General features: G+C 37.1%; 1 protein-coding gene and 1 non-coding gene across 2 annotated transcripts; one reads left to right on the forward strand and one right to left on the reverse strand.

Annotated features, from left to right (window-relative positions):
* Positions 1-18,209: 18,209 nt before the first annotated feature.
* Positions 18,210-18,316, reverse strand: LOC145019066 (small nucleolar RNA R71). The gene has a single exon (XR_013667386.1). It is a non-coding gene; the product is annotated as a small nucleolar RNA R71 (small nucleolar RNA).
* A 1,217-nt stretch (positions 18,317-19,533) lies between these two features.
* Positions 19,534-19,977, forward strand: LOC145016419 (uncharacterized). The gene has a single exon (XM_078974740.1). It carries the CDS (start codon positions 19,534-19,536, stop codon positions 19,975-19,977), a length of 444 nt encoding a protein of 147 aa, XP_078830866.1.
* Positions 19,978-22,293: the final 2,316 nt, after the last annotated feature.

The following is a 22,293-nucleotide window of genomic DNA, read 5'->3' on the forward strand; positions in this document are numbered from 1 at the left end:
GATGGATATAACATCTGGTCCTAGCAGCTGAACATAAAACGGGGTCGCGCTGAGCTCATTCTCCCTGGACCACCAACTCTCCCCTACTTGGGGTCCGCACACACACTAAATAGAGCTCATAACCAATCACTTCCCTATTGCGGCTTAACCAGTCCATCCCTACTATAACCTTGTTCCCACACAAAGGGATGGGAACCAAGTCAATAGACTAATGCTCACCGCACATCCTCAAAACACAACCCAATGGACCCTCGATGCTAGGAGGGATCGCTCATCAATAATCTCAACCTCTAACGGGTAGTCTAACTTACTCAGAGATACAAAAGATCGGGTGGCCCCCAAGTCGAACAACACCAAAACAATAATATCGTTCACATGGAACGATCCTAGAACAAAACGCGTAAAATATAAGTATCGAAATTAACATAAGATAAAAGTTAAGGGAAAGAAACAAACCCGTTACCACATTTGGTACAGTGCGTGCCTCTGCGGTGGTCAACTGAAAGGTACGGCTCCTCACGACTGGAGCATCCGTCTTGCCCTGACGACCATCTATGATCCGCAGGATCGCTGGAGCTAGCGCAATCACTGGTGCTCCCGATGCTAGACTCGGTAAGCGAGCATTCTTGTGGACCCTTAGATTGCAATGAAATAAAATCAGGTTTGATGTCTGAATGGTGGGATTAGGGGTAGTACAATCTCTGCTAAAGTGTCCAGTCTTGCCACACTTGTAGCTGTTGGGTTTTATGTACTCTAACATCCCTATGATGCACATACAACCCTAATGCTTTGGATCTAAATTTTCTCTAGTTATACATGCAATAAAATTATCCAAAGCATAAAGCCTACAACTAGCATACAATTTGATATTTGAATCATAAAACTAGTAAGAAGATTACCACTTTGTTGTAGCTTGTTGTATTTGGCCTTTAAGAACTTAGCACCTCAAGTGTGATGCCTCAAATGGTTCACAAAACACCATCAACAATTGGAGAACTTGAGAGAGAGGTTATGAACACACAAAATTGGCTAGGGTTCTACTTGGAATCCTTGGGTGCCAATTTTGGAGCTAAAGGGTTTCTCTTATAGTGTGGAATTCCTAGAGTTTAAACTTGTAAACCCTAATCCACTTCATTGGGCCTTTAATCCAATAATACATATGATAATCCCTTTGGACTAAATCTTCATGGACTCCATAAAGATTTGGTCCACATAATCAACATGGATCATTAGGCCAAACTACAAGTATCACTGATTTACTTAATCAGTCCCCATTAATTTAATTAATCTCTTTTGATCACAAAATTAGTTTCAAATTAATTCTTGGTCAATACTAAGTAAATAATATGATTTCTCAATTAATATATTATGCTTACAATATATTAATAAATCACAAATAACCTCTTTCTGAAATATTCATCCTATCAAATTGCCCCGGTGAATGCAACCCAAAAGGACCATGCTACTATCGGGTCAAGTACATACCAATTATAGTTATGGGCTTAGACACCCAATCCAACAGTCTCCCACTTGGATTAGTCTAATAACTATTATTGCAAGTATGACTCCAAAATCCGATTAGCAATCGTAGTTCTCAAAAGTCGCTGGCGAACTCTGACGCGTCCATTAGATATGGGATCAAATATTCCTCCATTCTAGATATCGTATAGACACGAGACATGGATTATAATCATTATCTCTATCCATGTGTTGTTTCCGAATTTCCAATTTATGACGACTGACTAATTGAACAAATCAAATCAGTGCAAGCTTGGCCAGGCGCTTAGGGTTGTCATCACTAAATCATCGAGGGGTCCACATATATCGCTTTTATCCCTCTTAGGGTAAAAGTAATGGATAAACTTCGAATCATATGGTTGCTCTATTTACTCATCAAATCACACACAACAATACATTTTATAACACCAAGTTACTGGTGCGTTTACATATCATCAATGTGCAACCGACTTGTAAGCTGCAACTATATGTCTCCGTTTCAAGAATATAAGATATTATCGTCTCACTAATCACTCGTGATAAAATCTATGAGGTGATTCAGATGAGCGTGAGTTTAATCCAATACTCAATTCTTATTACAGGAATATTCATAAATACTGTAGCAAACTTTGCTATGTCTAAACACTTTAGACAATCTACACTCAGATTCATGACGGTCTTGTCTCAATACCTACTTCCAAAGTATGATCGACTGTGGATGGTTTGAACATTCTTATTATTCGGGAAGTCAAAACATACGAAGTGAAACACAAGAGAAATCGAATCCAATATGGTCTCAAATTTTTTGAATATAAATAAAACACCTTTTATTTAATCACCATATTGATTACACATTATTCATTATATAATGTTTCGATTAATCAACTTAATACTTGAATTAAAACAATAGTTATCCCATGCTCCAAGCATGCACACTATGTTTACCTATGGTCCTCACTTTGTGAAATATATCAATTGAAAACATTTCAATGATACTCATTTCATAATTCCAAATCCTTAGTGTAAGAACACCTAATTCTTGCCACTATCATGCAATGATCCTTTTTTAATTTCGAGGTACAAAATTCACAGAGAGTTTGCCAATAATATCACAAAGTATTCCTTTTGAGATTGATAACAAGACAATTCCAAGGACGCCGAGTCTCAAATTCAAAGTACATTTTTTTGGACATCCTTCTTGCATAAATAGATTCTTAATATACATCTCCCATTATGGAAACATCTCCATATATTCCATATGACAACTCATTATTAATAGAATCATGTGTATTCATAATAATGTCAATATGGTCTATCCATTACTATACTTCCAACTACGAGTGACCAATCCTTAGCGAACCTTAGATCGTCCTTGACAGTGGCTTAACCACTTTAGTCATATCCGATTCTAGTCATGTTTCCCTTTTAATGCCTTAGGCCTTTGGAAAAATAGAACACGTGAATATTATAGCATATGCAATCGATCCTATATCCGAAGCAAATGGGACACGATTCATAATGTCTTACATAAAGACATGATACTTGACTAGTCTTTTGCTATAATATTTCCATATATAGAATTTCCAATGTTAAAATATTTCAACATGGTGTTCATATATATCCATGACTAATTTTGATTAATACTTCAATCTAAACTTTTAGATTCGAAATAAAGTATAAGTATCCTCTCCCTTATTATAGTGAAACAACTTTTCAAATTTTGCAACTTTGCAAATTAGAACTTTGTTTCCTATAACTAGTATTGCTAACTTGCAACACTTCACATAAAAATCATGCTCCCACTATCATGATAATTATATTCTTACAAGCATAACACTTATGCTCTCACTAGCTTTGACATGTACTCCAAAAACAGCTGGACCTTTTAGAAATCAATACTTATTGACTTTCATACCAAAGTTCAAATTTCTGATACAAGACGCTCTGATAAGACTTTATCTAGGCTTCTCAAACTCATACCACTTTTCTTAGATAGCTTATATGTGTGTCTAAACTATTTCAGACTTTTTTCCATTTCTCACAATTCGAACTATGAAGAGGGATGCCGTAATCATAATTGAATTTGAGAACACAATTAACACAACTGCTATCTCCTCAAAATCTACTTAGTGAAAGCGTTTACTCTCAATCATTTTCATGGAGCGGAGAGAAACCTTATGACACTTATATTTTATGGTGTATGTTTTCATATCCATGTAAAACTGTCATTTCCAGCCATTATCATTAGATAAGGTCAATGGCAGATTTAAACTCATATGGACTGAACTTATTCAATCTTAATTTCTTGCCACTTGGTAGCACAAGGGCCTACCATGTCTCCCAAGTTTTTGAAAGATCACCCTTATTGACCAATGAAATTTCACTGATCAAGGTACTTTTCCTTATGAAAACAATAGAGAACTCATAGAACTTACATGCATAGTCAACTTTAACTGGAATGGGTATAGAAACAAGAATGTGTCAACACGATAGGTTACAAACCTCAAGTCGTGTGCTAGTGATAAATGATAGGTTTATTCTTTATTAGTTCTTGAAAATTTTCAAAATCTTTAAGACTCTCACTAACTTCTTGACATATGATATTCTCTTGTCAAAAACCATTCCTTGACAAACAACTATTCAAGAGTTAGTACGGATTCTTATCAAGAATGACACTTCATCTAATTGGTCTCAATTAGTCTTTGTCTTATCCAAGACATCACAACTACAAATTACAAATGTGCATGAGTAAGAAAACTTTTCTACTCCACATTATATGATGTGTTACAAACCTACTTAGAATATATCAGTCATAACTATAAGACTTGATTTTGAAACGAATTATGATTTATCTTCTTGATTTAACCATTTCAACAATTCATGATTCCTCTTCTTGGTTACATAAATGCACCAAGTTGTCCTTAGAGGATCAATTGTGATACGGTTCTATAATCATTAAGATGATCATAAAACACAATACTAGAGTACTCTCATTTCCTTTAAGATTGGAGAAACTTTTATTTTTCTGCCTGTTTGATTCTTCTTATTCGTCCTGCTATACATTGAAACTTTTTCAATGACTCATAATTATACTTAATCTTGTAAGCATAATCATATTCACTAAGCTTTTAGTAAATCGTGACGAATAGTCTTATCGTTCTTTGTGGTGGACCTTATCCAGTACACAACCAAGTGTACCCGATTCTCTAGTCCTTCACTTCACTCACATAAACATGTGAACAAGGAATTAGTCTTAATTTCCCAAAGATTCAGGTTCTTATTCATCATATAATGCAAGTTGCATGATTCCAAGTTTCTGTCGAGTTGAAACTTGGGTGATTAGAATATTTCCTTATTTGGTAAATTCTCGACACTACCACAAACGAAAGAATCAAATCCATTTTCAACATTGCTAATAATAGAAACATATAAACATCAATTTTCACAAATTTCAATGCAAGGAGATATAAATATAAGATAAAATCATAATTTTATTTATTTATAAAATGCAGAAAAAGTCCTTACAATGCTTTAAGCTTCCTTTATTTTCTTCAATCCTACAAAACATCAAAATGAGATCTTGTCACATCATGTATTAAGAATCTTCAAATAGGAACTTAATACAGTTAGATAGTGGACTTACCTGAAGCAGAGTCAAACATTTTGACTTTACCATCCTTGTGGTCCTTCAGGTAGATACGACAGCTTCGCAACCAATGTCCATTCTCTTGGTAGTAGAAACAAATAGATTCTTTTGGAATGGTACATGGGGCAATCTCAGACTTAGCCTTTTTCTTTATCATTTGGTCAAATGGCTTGACCATGGACGATCCCTTTCCATTGGGAATAGAAGAATTTTTTGGACTTCCAATGTTTCCATTTCCAATGTCCATGGAATTTTGGGAAGTAGAACTTCCAACCAAATTTGCATTTAGTGCCCCAAATCATTGCTAATTCAGTAGCAATTACCAAATAGGTAAGATCAATAAGGGTCACATCGTGGTCTGTCATATATTAGTCTTTAACAAACTGACTATACGACTCAGGAAGTGACTGAAGAACGAAGTCAACAACCAACTTCCTCGACACAATGACTCCTAACATTCCCAGCATGTTAATGTGTGACTTCATCTCCAATACATGTGCACACATAGACCTTCCATCTTGGTGTTTGCTAGCCAATAGGGTTTGAGTGACCTTGAAATTTGCAAGTCTTCAAACATGTGGGTTAGGGAGAACTATTGGAGGAGGTGGAGGAAGTGAAGTATGATTTTTGGGAACATCATCTTCATAAGGAAATCCTTTTCCATAAGATTTGGGAAGACCATAGTTGTCTGAACTAGACATCTACAAGGGAGAAATTCAAGTTAACTTAATTTAAGTCCTTAATATAACACCCAAATGAAACATTAAGGCTAGGACCCAACACAATAATTCACAATTCGGAAGAGGGATTCCGTGATCCAATTGCAAACTATTTGTTGCTAGGTAAATGATGATTTACCAATTTCCACCATGAAAAACAAAAAGGAGTATTAAGTTTTATATGAGTTGAAATTCCTAGATTCTTTTGAGGTTCATTGAACCTTTCAATGGTGTGTTTAATCTCGATTATACCCTTTAAGTTTGTGACTGGGATACCGAGGATCACAAACAAGGTGTGAATAGCCATGCAAATTAGCTTGGTACTCTCGAAGTCATTTATCACCTAATCAATGTGTTGGTTAACCACACACGCTCCATTAATCTATGATAAACATCGAGCTACCCTTTTCCACCCTTACTAGTCTAAGCTAGTGTGTCGGTTAACCACACACACTCCACTAACGACTTGGCAAGGTGCTAAAGCGCAATTTCATGGATTAACACCAAATTCACATTTTTCCTAAAGTAACTAAGATTGGGAATTTATAAAGGGTTTAGTTACTTTATATTTCATTATACTGTTAATGAGCATTTAAATGTCCTATCAGACCGGTTTGGCTAACGACCCTCCATTGGTTAAGGGTGCAGTGGGTAAGAGTGGATACCCAATAGCGGTCATTTTACAGGCCGCTTCCTTAGACACCCCTTATAGACCAACTTTGTGAATGAGGCGTACTAACAGTAAGACTGACCTTTTTACTTATATATATATATATATAATATTAAACTTTTAATGTTATATAGTATAAGGGTGTATTTTACACATTTAAAATACTTGGTGGTTTAATCTATTAATAAATTATGCTTTTAATTTAATTAACTTTAAACCATATGATTGTGGATTTATTGATTCTCTTTTAATTAAACACTTTAATCAATTTAATAAAGTCCATAAGGTGTAATTGAACTATTCAAAGCATCAAGGTTATAAAAATTCAATATTAAAAACTATATAATTAATTTTTAAGTTATGAACCCAAGAGTTGCACATTTTCAAATTACTAGATTTTTTTGAATTCATTATTTCAAATTAAAACCTTTTAATTAAACTTTTCAAATTCCAAAACTTAATTCAAAAACTATTAAATTCCAAACTTGATGGCAGGGTTTGTAACTCCTTAAAAAACTTTTGAGTTCCAAAACTTGATGGCAAGTTTTTATAACTCTCTTTAGTTATAAAAAGAGACTTTCCAAGTTCCATAACTTGAGGGCAAGTTATAAACCTCTTCAAAGCCGTTTAGATCAAATGTTTAACTAACAAAATAATCATAATTTTATCCTTTTACCAATTTGACCTAACACCACTCTTAAAGCAAGATAATTTCAAATCAAAGAATTACAAACAATTTAGCGTTTACTTGGATGAGGTTAATCACTACCATATAAAAAATAGATTTTATGATATAAAACAGTTCATGGTAATGATCCTAATCCAATCTTGGCCAAAAAACCCGAAAAATTGCAACCAACCTATCCAACTCGTCGAGTCAGATACTGGACTCGTCGAGTTGGCTTGACTCGTGCTTGACTCGTCAAGTCAGATCATAGGACTCGTCGAGTCCACTATCCAGAGGGAGACTTTTCAAATTTTCCAGCTTTGAACAAATAACCAATGCATCTATATAACAGAAAATTACTCATGGCTCTGATACCACTGTTGAGTTTTATGTACTCTAACATCCCTATGGTGCACATACAACCCTAATGGTTTGGATCTAAGTTTTCTTTAGTTATACATGCAATAAAATTATCCAAAACATAAAGCCTACAACTAGCATACAATTTGATATTTGAATCATAAAACTAGTAAGAAGATTACCTCTTTGTTGTAGCTTGTTGTATTTGGCCTTTAAGAACTTAGCACCTCAAGTCTGATGCCTCAAATGGTTCACAAAACACCATCAACAATTGGAGAACTTAAGAGAGAGGTTATGAACACACAAAATCGGCCAGGGCTCTTCTTGGAATCCTTGGGTGCCAATTTTGGAGCTAAGGGGCTTCTCTTATAGTGTGGAATTCCTAGAGTTTAAACTTGTAAACCCTAATCCACTTCCTTGGGCCTTAAATCCAATAATCCACAAAGATTTAGTCCACATAATCAACATGGATCATTATCCCAAACTATAATTATCATTGATTTAATTAATCAGTCCCCGTTAATTTAATTAGTCTCTTTTGATCACAAAATTAATTCCAAATTAATTCTTGATCACTACTAAGTAAATAATATGATTTCTCAATTAATATATTATAGTTATAGTATATTAATAAATCACAAATAATCTCTTTCTCAAATACCCATCCTATCAAATTGCTCTGGTGAATGCAAGCCAAAAGGACCATGCTACTATCGGGTCAAGTACATGCCAATTATAGTTATGGGCTTAGACACCTAATCCAAAAGTAGCAGCCTGAGCCCCCTGACCTACAAGCTCCCTCATGTGGCTTGCCGCATTTCCCACAGCGGCCCCGGTCCTGCTAGACCTTTGACCTCGGGTCGAATCACTTGGGTTTCCTTGCTGAAACCCCAACTGTCTGACCAGGCTCTGCCTTCCTCTTCCTAATGTGCTCCATATTGATCTCTCGCTCCCGCGCCTTGGCAATCATATCATCCAGGGTCGGGCACACTGAATAACTAACAAACTCCCTGATGTAAGCTCTCAACATGTTGTTATACCGAGGTTTCTTCATTTTCTCATCAGCTGCATATTGGGGCACCAACAAGGCCCTCTCCCTAAACTTGGCGGTAATCTCCACCACAGTCTCTATTGTCTGTCGCGTGTCCAAAAAAATCCTTGGCCAACTGCTGTATCTCCACTGCTGGAGAGAACTCTACTTGGAACCTGGTCACAAAATCCTGCCAGGTCATGGCCTCAATGTTCGGACCTCCCAAAGCATAACCAACCTCCTCCCACCAGTCCCTAACCCGCTCCCTCAAACAACCCGCATCAAATCTGACCTTTGACGCTTACGGGAAGAAGTTGATCAGTTGAGCAGACTCGATGTCTGCTATCCATCGTCTAACTACAATGTGGTCCTTGACCTCGGAGAATTTTAGTGCTCTACACCCCCTGAAATCCTTGAAGGAGAGTGTGCGAGTCCCAGATTGGCCATGTGTCATATCATTCCTGAAAGCCCTAAGGCGATCCTCCATCAGCTTGATAATACCCTCTTTGATCGACCCGAAAATCATCGGGGTCACCTCAAGGATACCTGTAGTAATCTTAGATGTAATGAAATCCCGCATACCATCATTAAACGGCTCGGAACCCGTACCCATACCCAAACCAGACCCAAATCCAGAACCTCCTGCTCCCTGACATGTCATCACGATTCCGAAATAACCCATACAACCATCAGGATCATTATTACAAATTGCGAGATTTCACATTCTACAAGCTCTCCTAATTTCCTTGCGGCACTCCCCGAATCAAGTACATATCCTTTTCTTTTAGTAGTACATGCCCATACTACCTTCCATATCTATCCGTACTTTCCTCGAGGATTGCTTTGAATCTTCCAGCTCACTTCCTATCCAAACATACAATTGAAATCAGATAAGGCTACTGACACTAATCTCTTCCTAGACACCCTCTAGGACACAACTCTCCCCACTCACTGCCTTCAGCTGCCAAAATGACTCCCACAAATTCCCTCTAACTAGCGCACGAATACACTTACATATTATGAAAACCAAATAATTCTTCGAATGAGAGGTCTTACTTTACAACGGTTGGACTCAAACAAGAGCTGCACAGTAGCTCCAAACCTAACCTTCTAAAATTATTTGGTCTGTATAACATGTAATTTGGCGCATTCACCCACTAGTTGGCTGAATTTAGTTAGAACCCTTAGAAGCACAAAGCAAGCAACATGCAGGCTTTGGGTAACAAAGCAAACATACCCTAATTAGGCCATCCTATCACTGAAAGATAAGCACTAGCATGAAAGTCTATAAGCTCATATAGTAGGCATTTAAGGCAACTCTCCTAGAATTATATCATGTTAAATTTGAGTAGATCCCTAAACCTAACTAGCATGCAATCTACATGTTCATAATCAATTCATAGCAGATAATAGGTATGGGTATCTTGGAGAAAACTTACTTGAGCCCGACCGTTTGCACACATCACACATCTTGTCTTTTATTAAAGTTCTTATTTTAAAAAAATGTTTTCCTTATAAAAATCTATCAAACCCTCAATTTGAGTTCAAAGACACCCAAGAGTATGTCCGAATCCCTCAAACCAAGGCTCTATTACCAACTTGTAACATCCCAAAAATATGAATCAAAATTTTGATTATTAAGTTTACCAAGTTTACAAACACAAAACATCATTGGTTCCAAAACCATGAAAAACATGAGATAGTTATAGCGTATAATCAAGACAATCCGTAGAAAAACATTATCAGAGCATAAGTACCAAAATCTCTACTGCAGAAAATTAGAGTGTGATGTGATGCGATCAAGTCGACCTCTTCCCCTTCGAGCTGGAAGTACCTGAAACACAAATTGAGATAGTAAGAACAAAGCTTAGTAAGTTTCCCCCACCATACCACATACAACACCAACATACTGTCAGACATATCTGGGTGCCCGACCTACCCTGCCAAGCACATCTGGGTGCCTGACCTACCCTGCCGAGCATATCTAGGTGCTCAACCTAACATATCAGGCATATCTGTGTGCCCGACCTACCCTCCGGTTTATTTTAACCGGTTGCAGGGTACTACTGAATAATAACACACAAAGATTACATAATCATCAAGCAATACATAGACGATGATAATTATCACACAAGCAACCATCATATTATGTAATAAATAAAGAGTCGTGTAACTTTCACGAAGGGTGGCTCACCTCAATTGTGAATGTCAAATCGTACTCCTCGGATGACTCGTGACTCCTCTTCTTATAGCACAAAAAACTTCCTAATTAGACATTAGATCTAAACTTGACCCCAAGGTCCAAACCCTGATTCATAACATAAAACAAAGGTTCCCTAATCTTTGCCCTATTGGGCCTCTTCTTCCCAAGGCCCAACTTTCAAAATAAAATGTCCAAGTCCAACTAACTAAGCAATAAGGCCCAATAAGGCGTAATACCATAAATCCTAGGCCTAGGCCTAGAGGCCTTAGTCCATAGGTGGGCTTGACGCCCAATTAATCAAGGCCTAAAATCCTAAAGCCCAAAATCCACTTTTGATCCACTACATGCGTATGCGTGGCATACTCAGTGTGTACGCCTAATGTATGTTGGCCTTTACCAGATACAAGAGATTGACCCAGTATGTGCAGCGTACTAAGGGGTATGCCCAACATACAGACCAACCATCTTAAGAACTTCGTTGTGACTTAATCCGTTAAGTCTTATAGTTCAAAACATAGATACATACCCCTAAAGACGTCCTAAACCATAAAGTTATAAACTTTACGCTTTTTCATGAATGGATGGGGATTAAGACATAAATTAAGTCTATAAGCTCACTTAGTTTCTATCTGGAACTTGCATGGTTGAGGCTAAACCATCAAGGTCTGATTTTTATGGCTCCAAACGCCTCCAAGAGGCTAAAAGGACAACTCATATGGACTGGAACTTCTAAAACTCAAGGAATCTCAACTATGGGACCAATATATAACATAAAACACCCCAAAACTAGATCTAAACATGCAGTTGTCAAGGTTAAAGCTTTATACCTCAAATGAGCTAGAAATGATGTCAAACTTCTAGATCTACAAGCCCTCTTCACGTCCTTACTCCTTCTTCTTCAAAATCACCAAATATCACCAAAAATGATCAAGGTAAGCTCAAAATGCATGCAAGTGGCTTAGGGTTCGAGTTTAACACTTTAGGGACAGTGGAGGCTGAGAGAATGAGGGTTAGGAGGGACTTAAGGTGTTTAAATAAGTTACAAACCCTAAAATTTAGGGTTTGCATCTTGCCAGCCTAGGCCCTGCGTACGTAGGGGCTTCCCTCGATTCGAACCTCTTCAATGTACGCTGTGCGTACACTTATACGCCCAGCATATGACCCCTTCCCATATTCATAATAATATTATTATTTGAATAAGTAGCAAAAGAAAATACCTAGCAACTCGAGCATTACACACCTCTTGTTTTTCTCCTTCTATTCTTGATAAACTTAATTGGAGAAATAGGGTGGATGTTACCTCTCCACTATTTGTAAGGGTTTTCTTGCTTAGTATCTGCGTCGAGGAATCTTTTATCTATTGGCATCACCGTAATTCTCTTAAAACGTTCTGTGTCATCCTTTCTTCTTATGGGTGACCCTTAACGACCACATCAAAACCTATAATAATATATGTATTTGGGAACCCCGTCAAAATCCATATATAGTTTTTGTAATATCTTCCTTGGTTCTCTTAACCATCTCTTCTTTGAATGTTGCTACCCTTCCTATAGTTGGAATGGAATGAAAGACAAAATGAATCTTAGTGCTTGTAAGAGTTGTCTACCACATATGGATCATCAACATTTTCAAGCAATCCATAAAAGTTAACACCATTTGGTTTATTATTCATAGATTAGTGCTTTAGATGAATTGTCTACCACTTATGGATCGAAAGAAACAACAAAATCTTTAAGAATAAGAGAAGGTCCTATGAAATGATGGACATACATATTATTGATGATGTTCGTTCAAGACTCATTAGTCTGACTTTCATGTCCTCCCCAAATGTCGATCAAGCAAAGGTCATTTAGAACCTTCCTATGTAGAATGAAGATGCCACTAATGAGTACCATCCTTGAACCTCGGTCTATGAGTTTGTTTGTTCCCTCATTTTGTTGTTAACATTTTTCAAGTTATTGTATCAGGACTCGAAGTCTGTTCTCGCCTCATTTCTTTTGGATTTATGATATGTTTAGGTTGTCCTGGCTCGTGTGGACGTCTTATGGGCCATTTGTTTTCCATAGGTAACGAGTCTACCTAAAATTGTTTTAATTTTTTTCTATTAATAAAATTTAGTGGATGAATCGTCCTCCTTTACTAAAATTTATATATTAGATCTTATATAAAATATAAATTTTCAACTTAAAAAGTTTAATATATTTGACTGATTTACTCGACTTTCGGTTCAAAATGAAAGCTATTGATTCAAATTAAAAAAAGGTAGAATATAATACTTCAAATTGAACTAAGAAACCTTAATCGAATTGACTTGAGTCGGTTTCTTACATTCTAAACTTGGCAATGACTTACTTTTTGTATGATTAAATCGATGGGACAATGTTTGATCAAGTATTAATTAATCTGAGGATTAATATATACGAACTAATTTATACACAATAATTTTTTTTCCATACATAACAATTTATGTTATAAAATATTGTATTGTACAACTCAATAAAACATAAATTATTCTGTATGGACCAAAACTATTATACACAATCATTTCCTTAATATATCCTTTCTATATTAGGTTTTTTATAACCGTCAATTGATTAGACTTTATATCATAAGTTTTTTCTTTCCAATAATGCTTTAAAAACTTGATATTGGTTTAATCTTTTCTGTAAAATGTGAAAGTGAATTTTTTTAGGGTAAAACATGCATAGTTAATCGTAAATATTAGATAAACATATTAAATTAGATATTCATATCTTATTAGACTTATATTATAACTCAAGTTTGATTAACTGATTTATAGTTTCCACTCGCACCAACAATTGTTTATTATATATATATATATATATATATATATATATATATATATATATATATATAGCTTGATGCGAGGTCCACATCATACATGTTTGTGTTGATATCAAATTATCGATATCCTCACCAAAGGCTTACTATGCTTACTTTTTGACGATTTCTGTCACAGTTTCATCCTCCATCCTCCTCCTACTTCGATTGTAGAGACCTATATATTAGACATACATAATAGATTAGAGGGATAATATCTTGAAAGGGTAACAAACTTGTAACTTTGTTCACATTTATTCACTCAATTTTTTTGTGCTTGATTTATCCCTGAATTATTTAAAATTGTTTACCTTGTATCCTTATGATCGGTTATAACTTGTCATAAGGGTAAAATATGAACATTTCAAACAATTCATGGGTAAATCAAGAATGAAAAAAAGTTCGTTGACTAAATATGAATTGGTTGGAAGTTTGTGACTCTTTCAGGTCATTATCCTTTTTTGTAATCATCAATTAGTTTATTTTGTGTAACGACCCAAAAATCCAGGGTAAACATTTCATTTTTATTATAGTCAAACACAAATGTTACTTAATCCAACCATTCAAAACATTTATCAGAGTTACATCCAAAAATAACATGATGCAGAAAACACGGGTGTGTGCGTTGCGATCAAGTCGGACCCTTCCTTTCCAAACCAGTTATACCTGAAACCATAAACAAAATTATAAGCACGAATCTTATTGAGTTCCCCATAACATACCCCACACAATCCACATAATCACATAAACCTTATCAGCCATATAATATACATAAGCCACAACAACCACATAAGCCATGCATGCAAACATATATGGATGCCATGGAAGCCCTCCAAGGTCTTACACCGGGTGCCATGGGAACCCCCACATGGTCTTAGCCCAATGCTATGGGAACCCCACATGGTGTTAACTAGCTGCCATATAAACCATACATACAAACATATAAGGATGCCCTGGAAACCCTCCAAGGTCTTACACTGGGTGCCATGGGAACCCCCACATAGTCTTAGCCCATTTCCACGGGAACCCCCTACATGGTCTTATATCCAAATGCCTCGGGAACCCCCCGGAGTTTTCCATGCAAGTATCACAAAGACAACTAGCATACCGCATACCACACAATCAACACACATACTACATATAACTAATTGCCATGGGAACCCCCACATGGTCTTCACATAAATACATAATGTATTGATAGTACATCCGCAATAATCATCACACATACATAAATGGGTTGGCCTTGGTGCCTTCGACCCATTGGTATGGTGAGGAGACTCACCTCACACTGTCGAAGGCCTGCGGATAAAACTCTAGCTGCTGGATGACAGATTAGCGAACTGTCAACATCAAAACAACACCCAATTAACCATTTGGGTTTCAATGCATAACCATAAATCCAAACTTAGGGTAAAGGGACCATTTTACCCCTAACCTAGATTGGTTCAAAATCAAGCCCCAAACTCACACTTTGAAGGCCTAAAAGCCAAATAATCAACCAAGGCCTAACATATGGCCAAATTTTCCAATTTGGAACCAAACCTCTACATGGTCTTACCTTAAGGTCGAAGTCCCCTTCGGCATCCTCGGCAGTTTGGTAATGAAATCCATCATGATCTGTTACCATTTCCACATGGGAATCTCTAGGGGCTGGAGCATACCATGCGACCTTTGATGCTCGACCTTAACCATCCTACAACTCAAGCACCTCTCGATGTACCAAGCGATTTCTCGCTTCATACATGGCCACAAATAACTCAAACTCAGGTCTGCATACATCTTGGTGGCCCCCGGGTGAATAGAGAAATGAGACTTATGAGCCTCCTCCATGACTATCTGTCTGACTCCGCCAGACATTGGAACCCATACCCGGCCACATCGTATCAATAATCCTCGGCTATCCTGCACAAACTGGGTGTTCTCACCCCTGATCCTCTCAAGATTCCAGTTCCCTGGTCGCATGCCCTCAACCTTAGCATCTTTGATCAAACTCCCAAGCGGAGAATCCACCGCTATCCTCATACATATCAATGGGGTGGAATACCCAGCTAACTTGCGGCTCAGGGTGTCCGCCACCACATTCGCTTTACCGGAGTGGTAAAGGATCTCGCAATCGTAGTCCTTGACTACATCCAGCCACCTGCACTACCTCATATTCAGGTTCGGCTGATCCATGATATGCCTCAAGCTCTTGTGATCCGTGTATATGGTACAACGGACCCCATATAGGTAATGTCTCCATATCTTGAGAGCGAATACCAACGCGCCCAATTCTAAGTCATGCTGATACTGCCATATTTATACATATTCTTAGGTAATATTTAAGTACATTTTTATATATATTTTAGTCATTTGCATAGAATAATGGTAATTATAAGGGTAAATTATATTTTGCAGCAAAAAAGAAGACATTTTGAAGAAAAGGGACTAAAAGTGTTAAAGAATGGAACTTTGGAGGTTGAAGGCTTGAAAGACAAGAAAAACACCTAAAAAAGATGTACTCACGACGTGAACAGGTGATGGTTCACAACGTGAGTAGAAAGAGATAGAAGATAAGCATCCGGGTGAAGGAATCCTTGCCGATCACGATTACCTCGAGTTCACGGCGTGAGTTTTAAATTCTCACGACGTGAACGGTAAATTTGAAAAGAATATAAATATTGTTACCCATTATAATTGAGAGACTTTTGGCTAACCTAGAAGGGTTCCTAGTGAAGAATTTAAGAGGAAAAGAAGATTTGGAAGTTGGTTTTAACACCAAGGAAGAAGAAATTCATAATTTGGTTTATAGATTGGTACACTTAAACATGTATTTGATTAAAGTTTTTGTTTGTTTAGCTGTTAGGATGTCCAACTAAATCTAGCTGCTTCTGTTAGCTAGATGAAGCTGGAACTCATGGTTTTAATGCATTAGATTTGACTTTACTAGTTGGTGATATGCTTGTGTTGATTGATTTTACCTAGCATGCTTTAATTAATTATTTGATTACTTAAAATTCCTGTTCTGTGTAGTTAGTGAACACAAATCTGCATGAATCTGAATACCTAATAATATAGTGAACACTAGTTTATTAGAGCTAAGATCAAACCAATCTTAGATAAGTAATTGAATCATTGAATTGAGCTGTGTTAGAGAACTCATATTATGACTATAATTGTGTTTTGATTAATCAATCTTCATGGCTCCAATCTTATCTAATAATTGATTGCGTGTTAACTATTGTGTGACCATACATAGACTTACATGAATTGATTAATAATTAGTAGATTTAGAACTGAATCACTAATACTTATTTAATTGGTAACCAACAATAATAGTCAAAGCTAATGTATAACCATTGAGTGAAAGCAGATTCGAACTAATAGAAGTGTTTGTTTATTGATTGAGTTTTTGTTAAAGAATTAAGTTCATCTAAACTTGCAAAGTTAGATAAAACCCTTCCCTTTGTTAGTAATTAGGTTAGTTTAGTAGTAAATAAATTAATTAGTCAACACCGTTCCCTGTGATCGACACCCAACTTACCAAACTATTCTATAATTCGACTAGGTACACTGCCTAGGTGCATTTTAGTTAGTTAAGTTAGTTAGGTTATAAATTATGAAATTAGTGGGTACTTTCATGCACATCAAGTTTTTGGCGTCGTTGCCGGGTAATGGCTTAGTTAATTATTATTTTGTTTGCTTTAAATTAATCGATCCATTTTGTAGTGTAAAACCTGCAATAGGTTACTTTTCTGTTTTATGTTTATATTCTCTGCATTACAGGATTCACGACGTGAAACTTTTAGATTCACGACGTGAATTCTAAAGTCCTTAGTTTTGTTTATTTCAGTTCGTTTTTCTTAGTTCACTTTTACGTTTTATTATTATTATTTTTTTACAGGAGTTCATGACTAGAGGCTCTAACACCCCTTTGGTCATACCACTTGAAGATCCCGAGTCTGCAATTCACAAAAAGAAGGACAGGAGTGACAAATAAGAACAAACACCAAAGAAGACACCTTTACAAGAATTCAAATCAGTGTTCTCAAAGAAATCGGGGAAGAAAACGAGGGAGTCAAGTTCATCTTCAAAGAACAAGAGCAAGCTTGAACACTTGGATCAAATACCCATCCCAACCGAATCCGAATACGATACCGAGCCTGAATTTGAAGAACATACAAGTGAACCCGAGAAAGAGCCAAGGAACGAGGTGGCAAATATTGAAGAAATATTCATGGGAGCTTACAGAAAGAGAATTTGATATGATATTGGTCCAGGCTTAGTACAACCTGCAATTCCTGCCACTGCCACATTCGAGCTGAAGGGACATATCCTTTCCGCACTAAAGGATATCCTATTATATGGAAAGGATCATGAGGATGCGTTCAAGCACTTAGATGAAGTGAACGACATTGTTGATTACCTCAATGTCCCAAATGTTAACAGAGACACCGTCTTGCTAATGATGCTTCCCGTTACCTTTAAGGGAGCTGCAAAGGATTGGTTAAAAGCACTTCCACCTGGTACAATAACTACTTGGGCTCAAATGCATGAGCAGTTTCTAGACCAATTCTGTCCACCATCCAAGATTGCTAAAATCAAAAAGGCAATAGCCAATTTTAAGCAAAACCCGGGGGAGTCACTTTACGAAGCTTGGGAACGTTACAAAAAGTTGTTAAGGAATTGTCCTCAACATGACCTTAACATTCAACAAGAGGTGTCCATATTCTATGACGGGGTCAATGTGATGACAAGACAACTCCTTGATTCTCAAGGACCACTTACAAAGAAAAATTCGGGCGAAGTCAAGGAATTAGTTGAAGAATTCGCAAAACACTCTCGTGTATATCATTGTCCAAGGAATGAGGGCATTAAAGGAGTTGGGGGTGCACAAACTAAAGAGATGGCTACTGTGATGGAAATGCTTAATACTATGTAGAGGAGATTAACACAAATGTCCCAATCAATTCATGCAATTGGAGTTGGTTGCGAGAGATGTAGTGGCCCACATTTAACAAAAGATTGCAACTTGGAAGAATATGGAAACAAGAAAGCTCAAGTTTGCTATTCGAGTGGGGACAAGTATGATGAAGAATGGAGGAAACCATAGAAAGAGTGGCTGCCCTATGATGATTACAAGAAGCAAAAGGAAGAAAAATATAGACAAACTGGCAGAGGCTTCTACCAAAAAGAACAACCACCAACTGAGAAGAAATCAAAATTAGAGACCATGTTAATGAAATTTATGGAAGCTTCAGAAAAAAGCCATGATGCTACTGACGCTGCAATGGAAGAACAAAGAACAATAATGAAGAATCATCAATCAATGATGATAGATCAGCAAGCATTAATAAAAAATCAGCAAGCCTCCATCAATAACCTTGAAGTACAACTTGGTCAACTTACCAATTTGGTTAATGAGAAGATGTTCCCGAAAAATCCTGAAAAGAAGACACAATCTCATGTAATGGGCATAGATACTGAAGAAGAGGCCATCTCTGAGTTCCTAGAAGCATTAGAAGTAGAGCCAAGGCAACCCGAACTACAGCCGAAGAAATTAAAGATCGATAGTCGAAATTATGTTGAATTACAGAATTCACGTCGTGAATCGTCTCTGTTCACATTGTGGGACTGATCTGAACTAAATAATTCAAAAAATGTTCTGGTATATCGTCCGCCTCTACCGTTTCCTTCCCGAGCTAATTTTAGTCCATTGGAAAGAGAGCATTTGGAGTTTATTAAGCACGTGAGGGGTATCCCGATTAATACTCCTTTTGTCGAGATGTTATCCAAAATTCCCGAATATAAATTTTTTTTAAAAGACTTGTTAGACACTTGTCAGCAACTAAAAAAGATTTCTAAGGTGATTCTAAGTGAACAAAACTCAAAAAGTTGTATTGGGAGAGATACCTAAGAAAATGGGGGATCCTGGACGACTCATTCTTCCATGTGAGTTTGGGAATAACATGAAGGTTTATGCTTTGGCCGATTCTGGGGCTAGCATAAATTTGATGCCTTACTCGTTCTATGAAAAATTAAATATTCAGAAGTTGAAGGCTACAAAAATGACTATTCACATGGCGAACCATTCAGTGACACATCCCAGGGGCATTGTGGAAAATATTCTCATAAAAATTGAGAAATTCATTTTTCCTATAGACTTTGTGGTTTTGGAGATGAAAGAAGATCCCAATGTACCAATTATTCTTGGTCTCCCATTACTTAACACTGCTGGAGCTCTTGTTGATATACGCGAGTCTAAGCTCACCTTGAGGGTTGGTAATGAAAAGGAAATTTTTGGGATAGAAGATGGCTTTCAAGGGAATCATGCTCAAGAAAAGGTTTTCAACATTGATGAATAGAATGAACTTGATGAATTAGAGAAGCTCATGGAAGAATAAATCAAAACAATTCAACAAGTTAAAAGAACAAAACAAGGAGCATCTGTTCCAATTTTACTTGAAGTCATTGCCTATAAGAATCCAACTTATTGGGTGAGCAAGGATGACGATGAGATGATGAGTGATAAAGAGGAGGTTACTTCAAAAGTAACAAATCTAGTGGTGAAAGAAGAGAAGGATGCTATAGAGTGTAAGGTAGAGACTAAGGGGACCAAACGCAAGCTTGATGGAGACGAGGTAAAAGCTAAAAAGGAAAATCCGAAAAAGGCGTACAAAAGACGAGTTCAAGCTTACAAAAGGCGTTTCAAGGAACAAAAGATCCTAGTGGTGGACTCTTCAGATGATTTAATATAGGAGGCACAGAGTCCGACTTATGACTCCTTCAAAAAGAAGCGCTTCTCAGGAGGCAGCCTGAGCTCGGTTTGAATTTTCTTTTCCTTTATGCATTTAGTTTAGTTTTTGCATTTTTAGACCTTCAATCATCTAATCATCCAAATTAAGTGGTAAAAGTTAAGTGTGGGGTTCCTAAATTAAGTAGATATTAAAAAGAATTGTCAATTAGGCTTGATTTTTTTTTCCAGACATAACTCACGAGGTGAGTTCAATACTATTCACCTCGTGAGCCCATAAAACATACAGGGTTGGACATTTTAAACAAATGAATATGCTAGCCCGTTATTGTGTAATTAAATGGCCCAACCACGTTAGCCCACAACAATTCACGACGTGAGTTCGTAAGTACTCACGACGTGAATCCAGAAAGAACACGGGACCACAGCTTAAACAATTCTGAATCCTTTTACCAAACCACTTTCCTACCCTCACGAAGTGAAGACGGTCCCCTGGTCCCCCCCATCCAATTTTGGCCTTACTCAAACACAATTTACTCTTGTGCTTACTAATCTCTCCTTTAAGGTAAACATCTTGCATTTCTTTTGGTTGATTTTCACGAGTTTGTTGATTTAGGGGCTAGAGTTTTTCATTTGTGTCAATGTCGGAATTTGGCCCAAATTGTGTTATTAATCCATCCTATGTTACTTGATTGTGATTAAAAATGGTTTATGAGTAACCCCTAATAACAAAATTAAGTCCCGACTTCTTATTTTTGCGACTATTTCTCGCTGAGAATAGCGAACTCACGAGGTGAGTTTCATAGGACTCACGACGTGAGTCCGGTGCATCAACACAATTGTTCTGTGGTTATCTAAAATATTGGATATTTTGTTTTGTGTTTGTTTCTTGTTTATTTTTGCAGTAAAATGGCACCTAGACGCAAGGTTAGTGACAACCAAGGTGGGATTGCTAATTTGCACCCGTTTTACGTATTCCCGACAAATATATCTAGGGATGTGCTCACCCGATACAACACTAGATTGGGATGGTTACACAACAGAGAGTTTTCTATTTCCCCAAAAGTTAATTGGCAAAGGCTTCGGGAGGTTGGACTAGTTGAAAGACTAAACTCGTTTCTTACTAAAACTTTTGTGGGAAACAATTATTCATTTACATGCAAAGGATGGAGTAACTTGTTTTCCATCCAAGAAAGAGTCTACAAGGAATTTTGTGTTGAGTTCTTTTCTACCGTGGCGTTTCACGAGAATGTCCAAGACCCTACTTTCCCTCAAGCATTGGTCTTTCGTTTGGGTGGGGAATATAGAGAGTGTAGCTTGATCGAATTTTCATGGAGGATGGGTTTATACAAGGCCAACGAGACCATGAACCCTGAGTTTTCTATATTCTTATGGGAAGCTACCCATACTTATTCCGGGGAAATGTCGGGATATGAATTTTGGAGCCATATCGCTTTTGGTGTTTTCAACTCCAATGTATCACCAGAGAGCAGCATCAAATCACCCATTCACCGTTTGCTGCACAGGCTGATCACATTCTCCATCCACCATAGAAAACTTGGAGATAAGGTCACCAAAATTAATTTATTTTTCTTGTGGTCTATTTTACAACCGGGGTTTTGTTGCAATCTTCCCTACTTCTTGGCTCGTTACTTGGCAGAATATGCAGTGAGTTCCCGACCCGGGAGCCTAATATGTGGTGGTCATTTTGTCACCCGCTTAGCCAAGTCTTATGGCGTGATCATCCCCACGGTTACACGGACACTTACGTATAAACAAGGGAACGAATTTTCTATGGGATATCTTGAGACCATACAAGTTGTGGTCAATTATGGGATGTATTATGGGATACCGTACAACGATAGCGAGGGTGAGGACCAACTGACCGAAGATCCCGAGCAACAACCAAGTCCTCGAATAAGGAACA

Source organism: Lactuca saligna, chromosome 9, assembly GCF_052625555.1.
Source record: "Lactuca saligna cultivar CGN05327 chromosome 9, ASM5262555v1, whole genome shotgun sequence".
NCBI lineage: Eukaryota > Viridiplantae > Streptophyta > Magnoliopsida > Asterales > Asteraceae > Lactuca > Lactuca saligna.